The sequence below is a fragment of the Pinus tabuliformis genome, chromosome 3_1 (genome assembly GCF_031772625.1).
Source record: "Pinus tabuliformis cultivar Carrire ecotype Pingquan chromosome 3_1, CPIR1, whole genome shotgun sequence".
NCBI classification, from domain to species: domain Eukaryota; kingdom Viridiplantae; phylum Streptophyta; class Pinopsida; order Pinales; family Pinaceae; genus Pinus; species Pinus tabuliformis.
In genome coordinates, this window is record NC_142301.1 from 976,229,007 (window position 1) to 976,242,167 (window position 13,161).

At 38.4% G+C, this 13,161-nt stretch overlaps 1 protein-coding gene across 1 annotated transcript in view; it reads left to right on the forward strand.

Moving 5' to 3' along the window:
- Positions 1 to 1,769: 1,769 nt before the first annotated feature.
- The window catches only part of LOC149191103 (uncharacterized), a 251,372-nt gene continuing 239,980 nt past the window's right edge, over positions 1,770 to 13,161 (forward strand). Inside the window, exon 1 of the mRNA XM_089412338.1 lies at positions 1,770 to 2,165. Coding sequence (XP_089268464.1) covers positions 2,085 to 2,165 — 81 coding nt within the window. The 5' untranslated portion in view covers positions 1,770 to 2,084. The remainder of the gene's footprint in view (positions 2,166 to 13,161) is intronic.

Sequence of the window (13,161 nt, forward strand, 5' to 3'; positions counted from 1 at the left end):
ACGGAGTCATACGATCTCATAATAAATAATTTTTCTTTTGATTATTAATAATTTATAATATAAAATTGTCTCTTTGTAGGACTATAGGGAATAGGATTTTATTTTTTTATTTAGTTTTAAATTTTATGGATAACACTATGGTTTGTTGTAGTAAGGCCGGAATGATAAGTGTTTTATTGGAGACCAAGATCTGGACTCCAGCTTTCAAGCATTCAATAGTCTTTGGAAGCCTCATATGTGATTGTCTTAGTCATAGGCTAAACTATACATTTTTGATATATATGACTTGTTAACTATTATATATATCAAAAAAAGTTGTTAATTCTCATCAACTAATAATCTTTTAAAAAAATAAAATATAAAATTTTACAAATAAATTATAAAATAATAAAAAAATATTATTGATTTAAAAATTTCACAAATTATTTTATAATCTAAAAATAATTACAAATATTATTTCATTTAAATTAATCTAAATTATTAAAAATTTATAATATAGATTAAAAATTTATAATAAAATAAAATTCCATTTCATTTAAAGTAATATCAAAATATAATTATATATATATATATATATATATATAATACCTTAATTTATTAAATATATTTCATACAAAGTCAAATACATTGCTTTCCACCCACCAAACATCATGCTTTCCACCGTTCCCATGAGTTCTTGAAAATAGATAAACAATATTACTATCACATCCATTACCTTGAAGACATGAGACACCCAAACAAAAGCTGGTTTGTAATGTTGATGTAAAGGCCAGAAAGATTTGCATACATCACATCCATTACCTTGAAGACATGAGACACCCAAACAAAAGCTAGTTTGTAATGTTGATGTCAAGGCCAGAAAGATTTTCATAGTCTTCTCAAGTCTCAATTCTAGACTGAATTATAGGTTTATGATATATGTAATTTATTGGATAGGTAAGGAAGTTGTTAATTTCCATTAACCAATAACTTTTTTAAAAATTATAATATAAAATTTTTGGAAAAAATTATAATATAGAAAATATATTTTATTGATTTAAAAATTACATAAATTATTTTATAATCTAAATTAATTAAAAAATATATATAGAGAAAACGTTATTTCATTTAAATTATGATAAAACCTATATGATGGTCAAATTTATAATAAAATAAAATTCCATTTAATTTAAATTAATATCGAAATATAACTGCGAATAAAGAATATATTAATTTATTAAATGGCTTTCCAGACCATTTAAAAAGTCAAATACCTTGCTTTCCACCATACCCATGAGGCCTTGAAAATAGACGAACAAGATTACATCACATCCACCACCTTCAAGACATGAGACACCCCAACAAAAGCTAGTTTGCAATGTTGATGTAAAGGCCACGTTGGTAACGAGCATCTCCTCCGATTTCCAAGTTCACCTTGTGAAAGAAAGTCACGTGCTATGGTTCGCTTCACTTCTTTTGTTTTTCTTCTAGTCATGTGAGAAGCTCATATTATAAAATCCCAAAAAGGAATATCTCACGGTCAAAGTACCAACCAATACGAAAAAACCGATTAATATCCATTTCTTTAATGACTACCATGAGTCCGGGCAGCGTTTCACGCTCCACTCGCCGGATCGGCTTAAGAACTGGACTTCCGGCCATTTTATGGGGAGAGGCGGACGGTAGAAAGGGACTTCTTTGTACAGAGACATTACAGAGACGCAAAAGTCTTCATTCTTAATCATTTTTCATGGCGGTCGCGCCAGATCCATGTAGATGCAAACCCCTCTTTAATGATGCCCAGGGAGGACGAAAAAAGTCGAAAGAATCCTGAGCATTTTCGACTTAAATTAAGGGAAAGCAGTGCTTCAGCCAAATTCTGCGAAAACAAAGATCTCCAAAGAGCTTCTCTAGCTGTTAAATGAAGGAAAGTCTGGTTTTTTTAAAGGAGTGTTCCAGAAATTCTTTCACCGCAGGAGTCCAGAAATGCTTTCCCGGCAGGATGTGTTTAATGTAGGACGTCCGGGCGGAGTTCTTTGAGTTCGGCAGGAGGAATTGCAAGAGTTTGGATCTGTTGACGAGGAGCGCGTTGTATTGTCGGCAAAATGTTCAAACCGCAGAGGCCAAGGGCGGAGAGAGCCGGCCGGAAGGTTGATTTCAGGTTGATGCAGTTTCACGCCACTCGGGTAAGCCGTTGAACGTTTTAATTTCTTTCTAGCAATCCATGGAATTGACAGTTGCCTTGTTTTATTTCTTCCCCTGGTTCTTTGGCCGAGCTTTCCGTAATTAAATAAATTTTCAGATTTTAGTTGTGATTTTTATTTTCACTGGGCTTAGGACTTGTTGTGGTAGAGTGTTTTTTTTTTTTAGAATTTCGTCTGTGTGCGTTATTATGCAGATTTAGGTTATCATTTTGTAAGAAAGGAAGGTTTGTTGTTTAAATATGAGCCGAAATCGGTAGGAGTTCAGGTCATTAGAGCTAGTTTTATCATATAAGATTATGTGATCCGTCCTGCCCGGTGAAACAACAGCCAACTGCTACTGCTAGGAACTCGGTTGCTCTTACAGGAGCAGAAAGATATAGAACAGAAAAGTGTCAATTAAAACAGAGGAACAAAGTCGCTGATATTACACCCCAAAACAGAGGATTAACCACAATTACCCCCTGATGTCTCTTCTAAGTTTAAAGCATAGTATGACAAACACAAATTTCTTTTCACAGGTAACAGAGTATGGTCACTGATCTGTAATCCCTGGGCGTATGGGCAAACATTATCCCATTACAATGTGTAACATTCCGAATACAGCTAGTAAACTTAATGTTGACTGCCTCCATTCTTGTAACCCTCACTCAATGATCGATGATCCCTACGAGATCAGACGCACTCACAATTCTACATATTTGAATTACAGAGATATTCTTTGGAGCTTCTAGCACTGTATATTCTACTCAATCAAATTACGAAGATTTTCTTTAGACTTGTACCATTATACACCAGCGACACAAAGAGTTATTACAGAAAAACTCAATATGAAAAAACATAGTTGGAAATGGCTTCCTCTAGAATTCTGCACACTTATATCACAGAGATTTTCTTGAGATTTTTTACCACTGCGCAAATGACTTGACTTAGCATAGAGAAATTTAACATGGAAAACTTTTTATAGAATTTTATTTACTCAGATTGCAAAAATTATTTCAGAATTTTCTATTATTAATGTACCTGCCGCCACAGAATTCGTCCTTGAATGCATATTAGTTTTGCTGTTACCCAAAAGAAAGTATATTAGTTTTACTGTTAACAAAAAATTGTTCTCTCTTTTATTACTTGATATTCTATATATATCATATTTTACATATTAGAAGTTTTTAATTCTTTTAAATATTTAAATTTATTATCTTATCAATAAGTGAGAGCTTTATGGTAAGCTTGGGCTTCTTTGAAATTAATAAAATATATTTGCAATTTTAAAATAAAATGAAAAAATCATTATTTATTTTTTTCATAGATTATACATATAGATGGGATAAGACTACATTATAATGTAATGGACTCAGGTGGTTCATATATTATATATTATTGTAAATGTAAGTAAATCTGGGATAATGTCCTATATGAAAGATTACAATGTAATTAAAGTAGGGTCATGCACTTTGTGGAAATAGCAGATGCACTTTAGATTTTATGCCTTCAGTTATATTTACATTCTGAAATTGCGATACTTTATCGACTATAAATATTATTTTAGGGCGCTTTTATGCCTTCAGTGATATTTACATTCAAATTTAATTGAAATTGCAATACTTTATCAACTATAAATATTAGGGTGCATGTTCATTTACCATGTTGTCCTTCTTATTATACAAAATGACTGAAACATTATCCTGAAACTATTCATTTACCATGTTGTCCTTCTTATTATACAAAATGACTGAAACATTATCGTGAAACTATGTCACCCTGGTTATTATACAAATGAATAAAACAAAATGACTAAAACATCAACGTGAAACTATGTCACCCTTGTTATTATACAAATGAATGAAACATCATGGTGATGTCTTGCTTTAATACCTCTTTTAAGTCCAAACTTGAGTGTTACCTATTATGATATTTATGTATTAGTCTTTTTCCTTGTGTCATTTGCAAACTTCTAAAGGAATCATAATAATTCATTGTTTAGTATTTTTTTTGGGAGGGTCAACCACAAAGTAACAATTAAATATGGTTGGTTTATAATTGTTTAAGTTTGTTCCAGTTATTTTTCTAAGTTTGTGGAATAATGATAAATGTGTCTTTATGGTGTTTTTTTAATCTTCTTGATGTTGTGGGATAAGGGGCATTAAAAAAAATTTCTCAATATTTCTTTTAGCATAAGTTTGTTATGAATTTAAATATAAAAATATCAATATTTGAAATTTATTACCTTAATAGTTGTAAATTGTGATCTAAGGAGAGATTGATGAAATTGCGATTGAAGAATGAATGATTGCAATTTCAACAATTTCTAGTTCATCAAAATATGGGAGCTTGTTGGAAATGGGATGTTTTGAGTGTTAGGCACACTACGCCCTTCTCTATCAAGCATTGCTATGTCAACATTGTTTCACACCTCATTATTTTCCTGCGACCTTTAGGCCCTTTTCCTATGGTCATGTATTGATTTGTGATTAAAGTAGGGTTATTTCAGAGAGCTTGAGGTGGCCCTCTTTAAATTTCCATTGGATTAATGGCCATCTGATATATACATGATCAAATGATATAAGTAATCCCAAGCTTTGATGTTGTCTAGGTAGACTAAGAAGTGCCATGTCTTTGATTTTGAGAGGATTAATGGTGCAAACTTTCTTTGCCACTCCATGCATATTAATGTTCCAACAAGTGAATATATTACTTCATGTGTCACATTCTTGCTAGAGCATGGGAACTTAGTGTGGGCTTTGGCCTGTAGTCAGAACCATGTATGATTAGAGAGGGTAACTGTTAATTTTAGGTATGTTATATGCTTAGAGCAATTTATTTCAATTTTCACAGTTAGCTCAATATCTTTTCTAGAGTAGCAATCACATCAACATTAAAGTAAACTGCAAATAGAACATAAACATAAATCACAGAAGACAAGCCAAGACAAGAGGACACAAGATGTGGCGCTAGCAAGGGACAAACCCCAATGTGGGGAAACCCTTGATCAATTCTTCTTATATGTTCTTCAATAGTTCAGCAGAGAGAGAGATAGTATGTTTACAACAGAAGTCAACACTTTGACTTATCTAGATAAGAGCATAGATCATCTCTAAGAAGATGATACATGAGATCAGTTGAAGACATGCTACTTCAACTGATTCTCCAAGGTGACTCCTTCACCTATCGTTGTGCTGCATTTCGTCATCATGCCGCACCATGCTGCACCCATCATCACTATGCTGCATTTCATCATGCTTCATTAATCATGACTATACCCATCATTGTACTACATTATGTGCCATTGTTGCACCATGTTGCCACACTGACCTATGTGTTGGCTGCATCTTGCTTGCTTGTTGTCCCTAGCTTGCTTGTTGTCCCTAGCATGCTTGTTGTCCCTAGTATGCTTGTTGTCCTTTTCATGCTTGTTGTTGCATGCTAGTTGTAACATTGCATGCTTGGTATATTTGGTGCTAAGTACCATACAATTGTCCCAATGTTAGTTAGTTGTCTCTTGCATGCTGCTCTCCTTTGGAGACAGATGCTCTGGCTGTTTCAGAAATTTTGGCTATTCCCAGTGATTCTGGCAGTTCCGGCAATTCTGACTATTCCCGGCTTTTCCCGGCAGTTTCGGCTTTTCCCAGCAGTTCCAGCTTCTGCCCTCTGGGTCATCTTTCCTGGCTGTTCTGGCAGTTCCGGCTATTCCCGGCAGTTTCGGTAGTTCCAGCAATTTCGGCTATTCTCGGCAGTTCCGGCTTCTACCCTCTAGATTAGGGTAGCGTTATCCCTTAGGATCTCTCCTCCTACTAAAACCCAAAGACAAGTAGAGAGGAAGAGATGTCAAGTGTGTTGAAATGACTTGAAGGCCACCTCTATGAGCACAAGTGGGGTTTATTTGGTTGCTGGCCAACCTTGATGTATTGTCCCATAACACAAATAAATTCATATCTCCATGAATACTTATCAGAATCGGATGATCTTTAGATCAATCCTACACCTCTCGATGAGAGGGATCCAAGAAAAAATATCAGCTTCCATTAATAAGATGACCCACATGGAGTTTGGCCCTAGTTGCCAATTTTAACACTCCCTCTCAACTAGGGAGAACTCCATCTGCTGATCCATATGTCCGACTGTATTATCTCTCTGATCAGTGCCCTGCACTGCTCTGCTCTACTGAGCTCTGATTTGCTCTGCTAAACCATGAAGAAGAAGAATTGATCGAGAATGTCTCATACCATTCTTTACTGACCCGAAGTCAGTTTCATCTGAAGAGAGTGTGTCACATCACTCTTACTAGCCCGAAGTCAGTTTTATTGATCTAAGATCAATATCACAAGAGAGTGTCTCAAACCACTCATACTGATCCTAGATCAGTTTCATTGATCCAAAATTAATTTAGGTCATCCTAGCATAGGGAGTACGGTAGATACATCGATACGTCCTGTTATCACCCCAAGAAACTCTCCTAGGTTGTATCTCAGAGATGCTCGGGAACATTACAAACTCAACAAAAATGTTGAAAATAGGTGGATGAATGGAAGGAATGATGCATATTCAAGCCAGATAACCACTTCTACAATGCTTAACCTCAGACATGGGTGAACACCCCTAGACTACAAGGCTTTAGACCACCAATTACTCACAGTTTGAGGATAAGGTGATGATGGAGAATACTGATGACACCAGCAGATGCACAAGACCATGTGATGGTCGGTTGCAACCAGTAAAAAGGTCTGTAAATCTATTTCCTAATGCACAGACAGGATGACAGCTCTTTGGCATTAAAATAACAGAAACTTGCATACACATTCAATGATACATACTATATTTTAACACAGAGGTGGGATGACAGCCCCTCTATGCTAAACATCAAGAGCACATGAAAAATGCATAACAGGCACAGCCTGGAACAAAGAAGAAGTGGAAAGTGAGCAATTCACAGCAAAAGAAGCTTGCATTAGCTGAAAATGAAGACCAAACGTTGCAGGTATCACAGTAGTTACAGTCTCCAGAAGTTGAACCTTACATCAAAATAACATCCATCAACCCCGATTACATTTGTTTTCTGGGTATATATAGAGTTTGTTTACAAATATATTCTGTTGTGCTATGCGTGGAGGGGTCATAATGGACCACCAACCACCTTAACTCTCTGATGGAGTCTCTGCTACGATCTGACTGTGTCTGCGCATGAATTCGACTTTCTCTGATGTTCTGCAGTCCTTCTCGGGCAGGTGGAGTGTTGTATGAGTGAAACTCCATAACTGGTAAATGCCTTTGACTGCTCGAGGCCGTCCTTTTTCTTCTCGGCCATCCCCTTCCTTAAATACAGTTGTTGAGGATTAAAGAACAGCCGAGGGTAGTACAGACAGTATGGCGGGGGCAGACTGAACGGAGGAACGAAGCTCAGCCGTCGGATCACACAGATCAACGGCGAAGATCGTTTGATGAGGAGTATCGGGAGGTAACGTGGACGGGCGAATGTGGGCCGTCGGATCGCATTTGGGCAGATCCGACGGTGATCGGGGGTCAAAAGAACGCGGGGTTTAACGAGCGAGGGAGGGTGGTTTTGCTGGCGGGCGGTATTCCCTGCACTGCCTATGGAGCTGCGGCGGTTTCCGTATAAACCCACGCGATCCCACACAACGCGCGACGCGTGGCGGACACGATGGGCGGGAAACCGCTTTCCCCACGCGTTAACGAGTGGGCAACTCGCGCGATCGGGAGGAGCGACTACCGTTAGATCTCACGATGGATGTGATCGACGGTGGGGAAAAGAACAAGGTTTAATGAACGGTAAAAACAGTGAAGACCGTCGGATCGTGATGCGATCGACGGTGGGGATTAAGGCGGAGGGTTATATGAAAGCACTGAGTCATATGGTTGGGTCATATGGTGGCTAAAGCTTAGCGCTCAGGGGTTAGAGGAAACACGGGATTACGCAGAGTTTTAGAAGGATAAAACAGAGGCAGCGGAATACAAGGGATTAAGCGGGGGCGAAGGGGAATATAGGTTTACAAAGGATTTTGGAGGAAAATAGGGATAGCGGGAGTCAAGAGAGTATAAGGAGAATGAAGGGGAAGAAGGAAACAGACTTTTGTGAGCTCCCTTTTAGCATAAAACAACATGGCTAAGTTGTCTTTGACCCTCAAATGTCGAAATTTGTAGCAGAGCTAACACGTCCATCGATAATACTACTATGGTCCCTAACCCCATTTCCCTACTCATTGATCAGATGAGAGGTACTTCCCATGAGTCCCAGACTGCATGGGTAGGATGCCTCGACAGGAGAACTAATCATCCTGTCCACAAAAGAACGAATCATCCTGCCCCACAGTCGCCACGAGAGAACTAATCATCCCGGCCCACAGGAGAACTAATCATCATGTTTCACAGTTGCCATGGGAGAACTAATCATCCCGGCCCACAGGAGAACTAATCATCCTGTTCCACATTTGCCACAGGAGAACTAATCATCCCGGCCCACAGGAGAACTAATCATCTTATTCCGCAGACACCACAGGGTATCACAAGGGAAGGTTGAACCTGTCATCTTGTACATACCGCATCACCAGGGGAGGGTGAGTCGCCTTGTGGTCATATGTTGCTCCAGTAAGTACCCCAAGCCCCCAAAGCTCCCAGAGCTCAATTCATGCAACATGCAGGACCCTTATAAGAAGGTCTCTCAACAACTCCAAGTCGTTCGGGAAAGTCACAGATTTGATCTTTCCACGGGGCTTTGACAAAATGTCTACAACCTATACATCAGTCTCAATGTGATGGAGCCTCCTCGCTCATCGACTTACCATATCCCAGATAAGGCAGTATCTAATGTCTATCTGTTGGGGCAATCATCAAATAAGGGATTCCTCAATAATCGAATTCCCCCTCTGGTTGTCGCAGAGAATCACAGTGGTATTCATCATGTGTACAAACAGCTCACTTAAAATCTTCTCTAACCATGCAGCGTCACATGAGATCATACTCGTAGCTATGTATTCGGCCTCAATGGTGCTTATAGAAACCGACTTTTGCTTCCTACTCATCCATGATATCGAAGCAGAATCCAAAGAGAACCAACACTGAGAAGTTCTCTAATGATCCTCCACACTGCCTACCCAGTCAACATTCGAATAATCATGCAATTTCATATTTTCAGCAGTGTATCTCAATCCATGAGAGATTGTGCCCCGAAGATATCTCAGAAGATTCTTGGCACCAATCCAGTTAGGCTCAACCAAATATGAGCTCACCATGCTAACTGCAAAACATATGTCCGGACGGAAGTTCACCAAGAACATCAACGCGAATGAGTTTATGAAACTCAGAGGCATTTCCCAAATTTGGTCCGACATCACTACCATATAACTTCTGAAAGTTAAGATCCTCGAGGTAGTCACAGGCTTTCAGTTTATCATTCCACATCCAGAATCCAACTCCCTCTTACTTCTGCAAATGAGAGGGTCTGCACTTGTCAAAAATAGGTCGTCCTCATAAGGTGCTGGTATGAGAGGTTTATCATCCACAACCTTCAAACAATGGTTTGGATCAGCTTCACTCTTAGTGAATCTCAGCTTCATTTGATAGCTATCAATCCTCTCATACTACACCCGGGGAGTTATGCTTCAAGTCATAGAGGGCTTTCTTCCACCTACATATGTGAGATTCCTGATCATCAATCTCAAACCCCTTGGGTTGTTACAAACTTGTGGACCTACTAAATGAGGGGAATGGTCCCCTTGTAAGATTTCCCTTCAGCACATCTCAGACATGTACTTTCATGCTCTTTTTGAATTCGGGCATCCCTATCGCCATCTGATTCACAAACCTCCGGTGCTATGTGTCAATGGATATGGTCCCCAGTGGACTTCCTGCAACTTGATACAACCCTGAACTCAAAAACATCTTTGAAAATTCTATTTTCAAACACGTACCTTTCCATCGATGAGTGCCACCTCGTAACCTTTGACTTCCATTGCTGAAATGGACACCAGGTTCTTCTTGCGATCAGGTACATAAAAGAGATTATGTAAATGAATCGAGTTACCCTCATTCAATTGAGGGGTAACATTTGCTACACCCTTTATGGGATAGGTGGCATCAGCTCCAAGTATAATCCCATGATTGTTTCCATCTCTACCAAATTAGAGAGTGCACCCTTCTATCCGATGAAGTGCCTTGAAGCACTACAATCAATAAGCCAGATTCCCAAAGAATTTGAAGGAGAGGGCCAATACAAGATAACGCTTCTTCATCTTATCAAAAGCAATCACATCAGCATTAAAGTAAACTACAAATAGAACATAAACATAAATCGCAGAAGACAAGCCAAGACAAGAGGACACAAGATGTGGCGCTAGCCAGGGACAAACCCCAATGTGGGGAAACCCTTGATCAATTCTTCTTATACGTTCTTCAATAGTTCAGTAGAGAGAGAGATAGTACGTTTACAACAGAAGTCAACACTTTGACTTATCTAGATAAGAGCATAGATCATCTCTAAGAAGATGATACATGAGATCAGTTGAAGACATGTTGCTTCAACTGATTCTCCAAGGTGACTCCTTCACCTATTGTTGTGTTGCATTTCGTCATCATGCTGCACCTCACCGTGCTGCACCCATCATCACTATGTTGCATCTCATCATGCTTCATTAATCATGACTGTACCCATTATTGTACTGCATTATGTGCCATTTCTACACCATGTTTCCATACTGACCTATGTGTTGGCTGCATCTTGCTTGCTTATTGTCCCTAGCTTGCTTGTTGTCCTTTGCATGCTTGTTGTTGCATGCTTGGTGTATTTGCTGCTAAGTACCATACTTCTGTCCCAATGTTAGTTAGTTGTCCCTTGCATGTGTCTCTGAAGGGTATGCAAGAGTCATTTGCATACAGATGTGAAGCTTGTTGTTTCCAAAGCCTTTATAAGACCGTGGGAAGAAGTGTACACAACAAAAACAGAATTGGTTTGGGAAATACTAAGGATGTTTTGGATGTATATTTTCATATATATGATTTTTCTAAACCTATGCAATTTCATAGTGTTGGATTTTTGGATGGTGTTCTTCCGAACAAATTGATCGATGTCAACAATGTGACAAAGTTGAACATGTGAAAGATCGTTGTTTTTTATCTTCACTCGTGTGAACATTGTGGAAAGTGCAATCACCATTCAAACAAATGTTCCAAAAAGAAGACTACTGCAAGAGAGAAACTAAATTTTGGATGGATTGCTTCTTGGGATTGGTCTAAAACAACCAAGAAGTTTTATAGGTCATACCACAGGATATGTTTGAGAATATTGACTAGCCTTGCAGTGACAAAGAGTACTTCATCTTCTCACCATTTATTTAACAAGAGGGGAATTTATGGAATTGATGGTCTACTATAGGTTCAAAGATTTGTCAAGCGAACCTGAGTCAGAGATCCACAAGTGAGTCTGAGCCACACCTGTACCAGTTAAATCCAGAGTTGTAGCTAAAGAGATTTCAGTTTTTGTTGAATGAGTTATTTGTGAACGAGCACATCCAGATTTAGAATTGTTCGAGAAACTACATTGATAGTTCTAGAGTTAGTGGTCACCTTAAAACCACATTTTTGGTTGTTATGAGAACTGTTGTGAAGGTTCCAGAGTTGTTGTTGGTTAAGACCTTGAGTTCTACCATATTTTGGTATCGTTTGTGGTTTTTTCTTAAAAACCACCATCCTTAGTTTATGGTCATCCTTTGAAAACCATTTCTAAGAGACATTCAGTGCTTGGTTGAGGTGAATTTTTTCATTTTTAGCTCTCATTCTTGGACTTTGATACATCCCTTCAGATTAAGGGGGAAATGTTAGATGCCAGATCCTTGGGATTAAGGTTGGGTTAGTGTGCGTTATGGTGATCAGTTGTTAGAGTCCAAGAAAACCCAAAAATTGAATCAATGGTTTTCTTTTTTGTATTAATATGTACAACATTCATTGACATCAATTCTTAATATACAGTTGATTTGGTTTCCAATTTTGTTGTCTTATAGGAGATTATTGGGCATATTGGCAGTGGTATTTGGTTGTCTCAAGTTTTGGGGGGGCCTGGTAAGTGTGTTGATGTGTGCTGCTTCCTAGCCAAGTTTAAATATACAAGTAATATCTTTGAGGGAATTTTTGTTTTAGTCCTTAGCCCCAATGAGGAAACTACATGTTTAGTTGGATAGCCCTCACCGAAACCTTTCCAATGGTATATGGTACTTCCCCTAATTCCCGAGGAATCAAGAGAAAATTGAATTTGAAGTAATGCAAGGTTCCAAGAGTGGGCAAAGTTCCTCCCTCAAGCAATGTATTCAGGTCTCAATAGTGTACCCATATGCTTCCACATATTTGGGTATTTTCAGTCTTCTGAGAGTATTCAAACCTATTCAAGTATCCGAGTCTTCTGTATATTTATTTTTTTAGGCATCAAGACCTATTGTAGTATAGCTAAAATTACACACAAAATCGCTAGATTTCCCCATGTCCTCAAGTCAATGATGACGTGGAAACCACGTGGAAAAGATGATAGGTGGAATCTATATATTGGTTGATGTGATGACTTGAGAGTTGAGTTGGCTAGTTGATATGGCAGCGAGAAGTGTATCTGAGTATTAGGGCCTTTAGGCATGTAGCAATTTTTCCACTTTCCAAACTAGTCGGATACCAGATTTTCTCAATCATGGGCAGTGGACCCTAGTTGGCATGGTAGCACATGTAGGATGACATATGGCGTTGTGTGGTAGTGGCATAACAACGGTGATGACATGGCACTTTATGAGCATGACATGTAGCAAGTAGATTTCAACTTTTAGGTGGCCAAGTGGCCCTATTCCAAGTGACACTTGGTAATGATATGGCATGATATGTGGCAGAAATATGACGTGGCAGACGATGTGGTAGTGACATGGTAGAGATGATGTAGTAGAATATTACACATGGCACGTTTTGATTGGTTCTTGAAGATTCGACATGGCAATCTTGG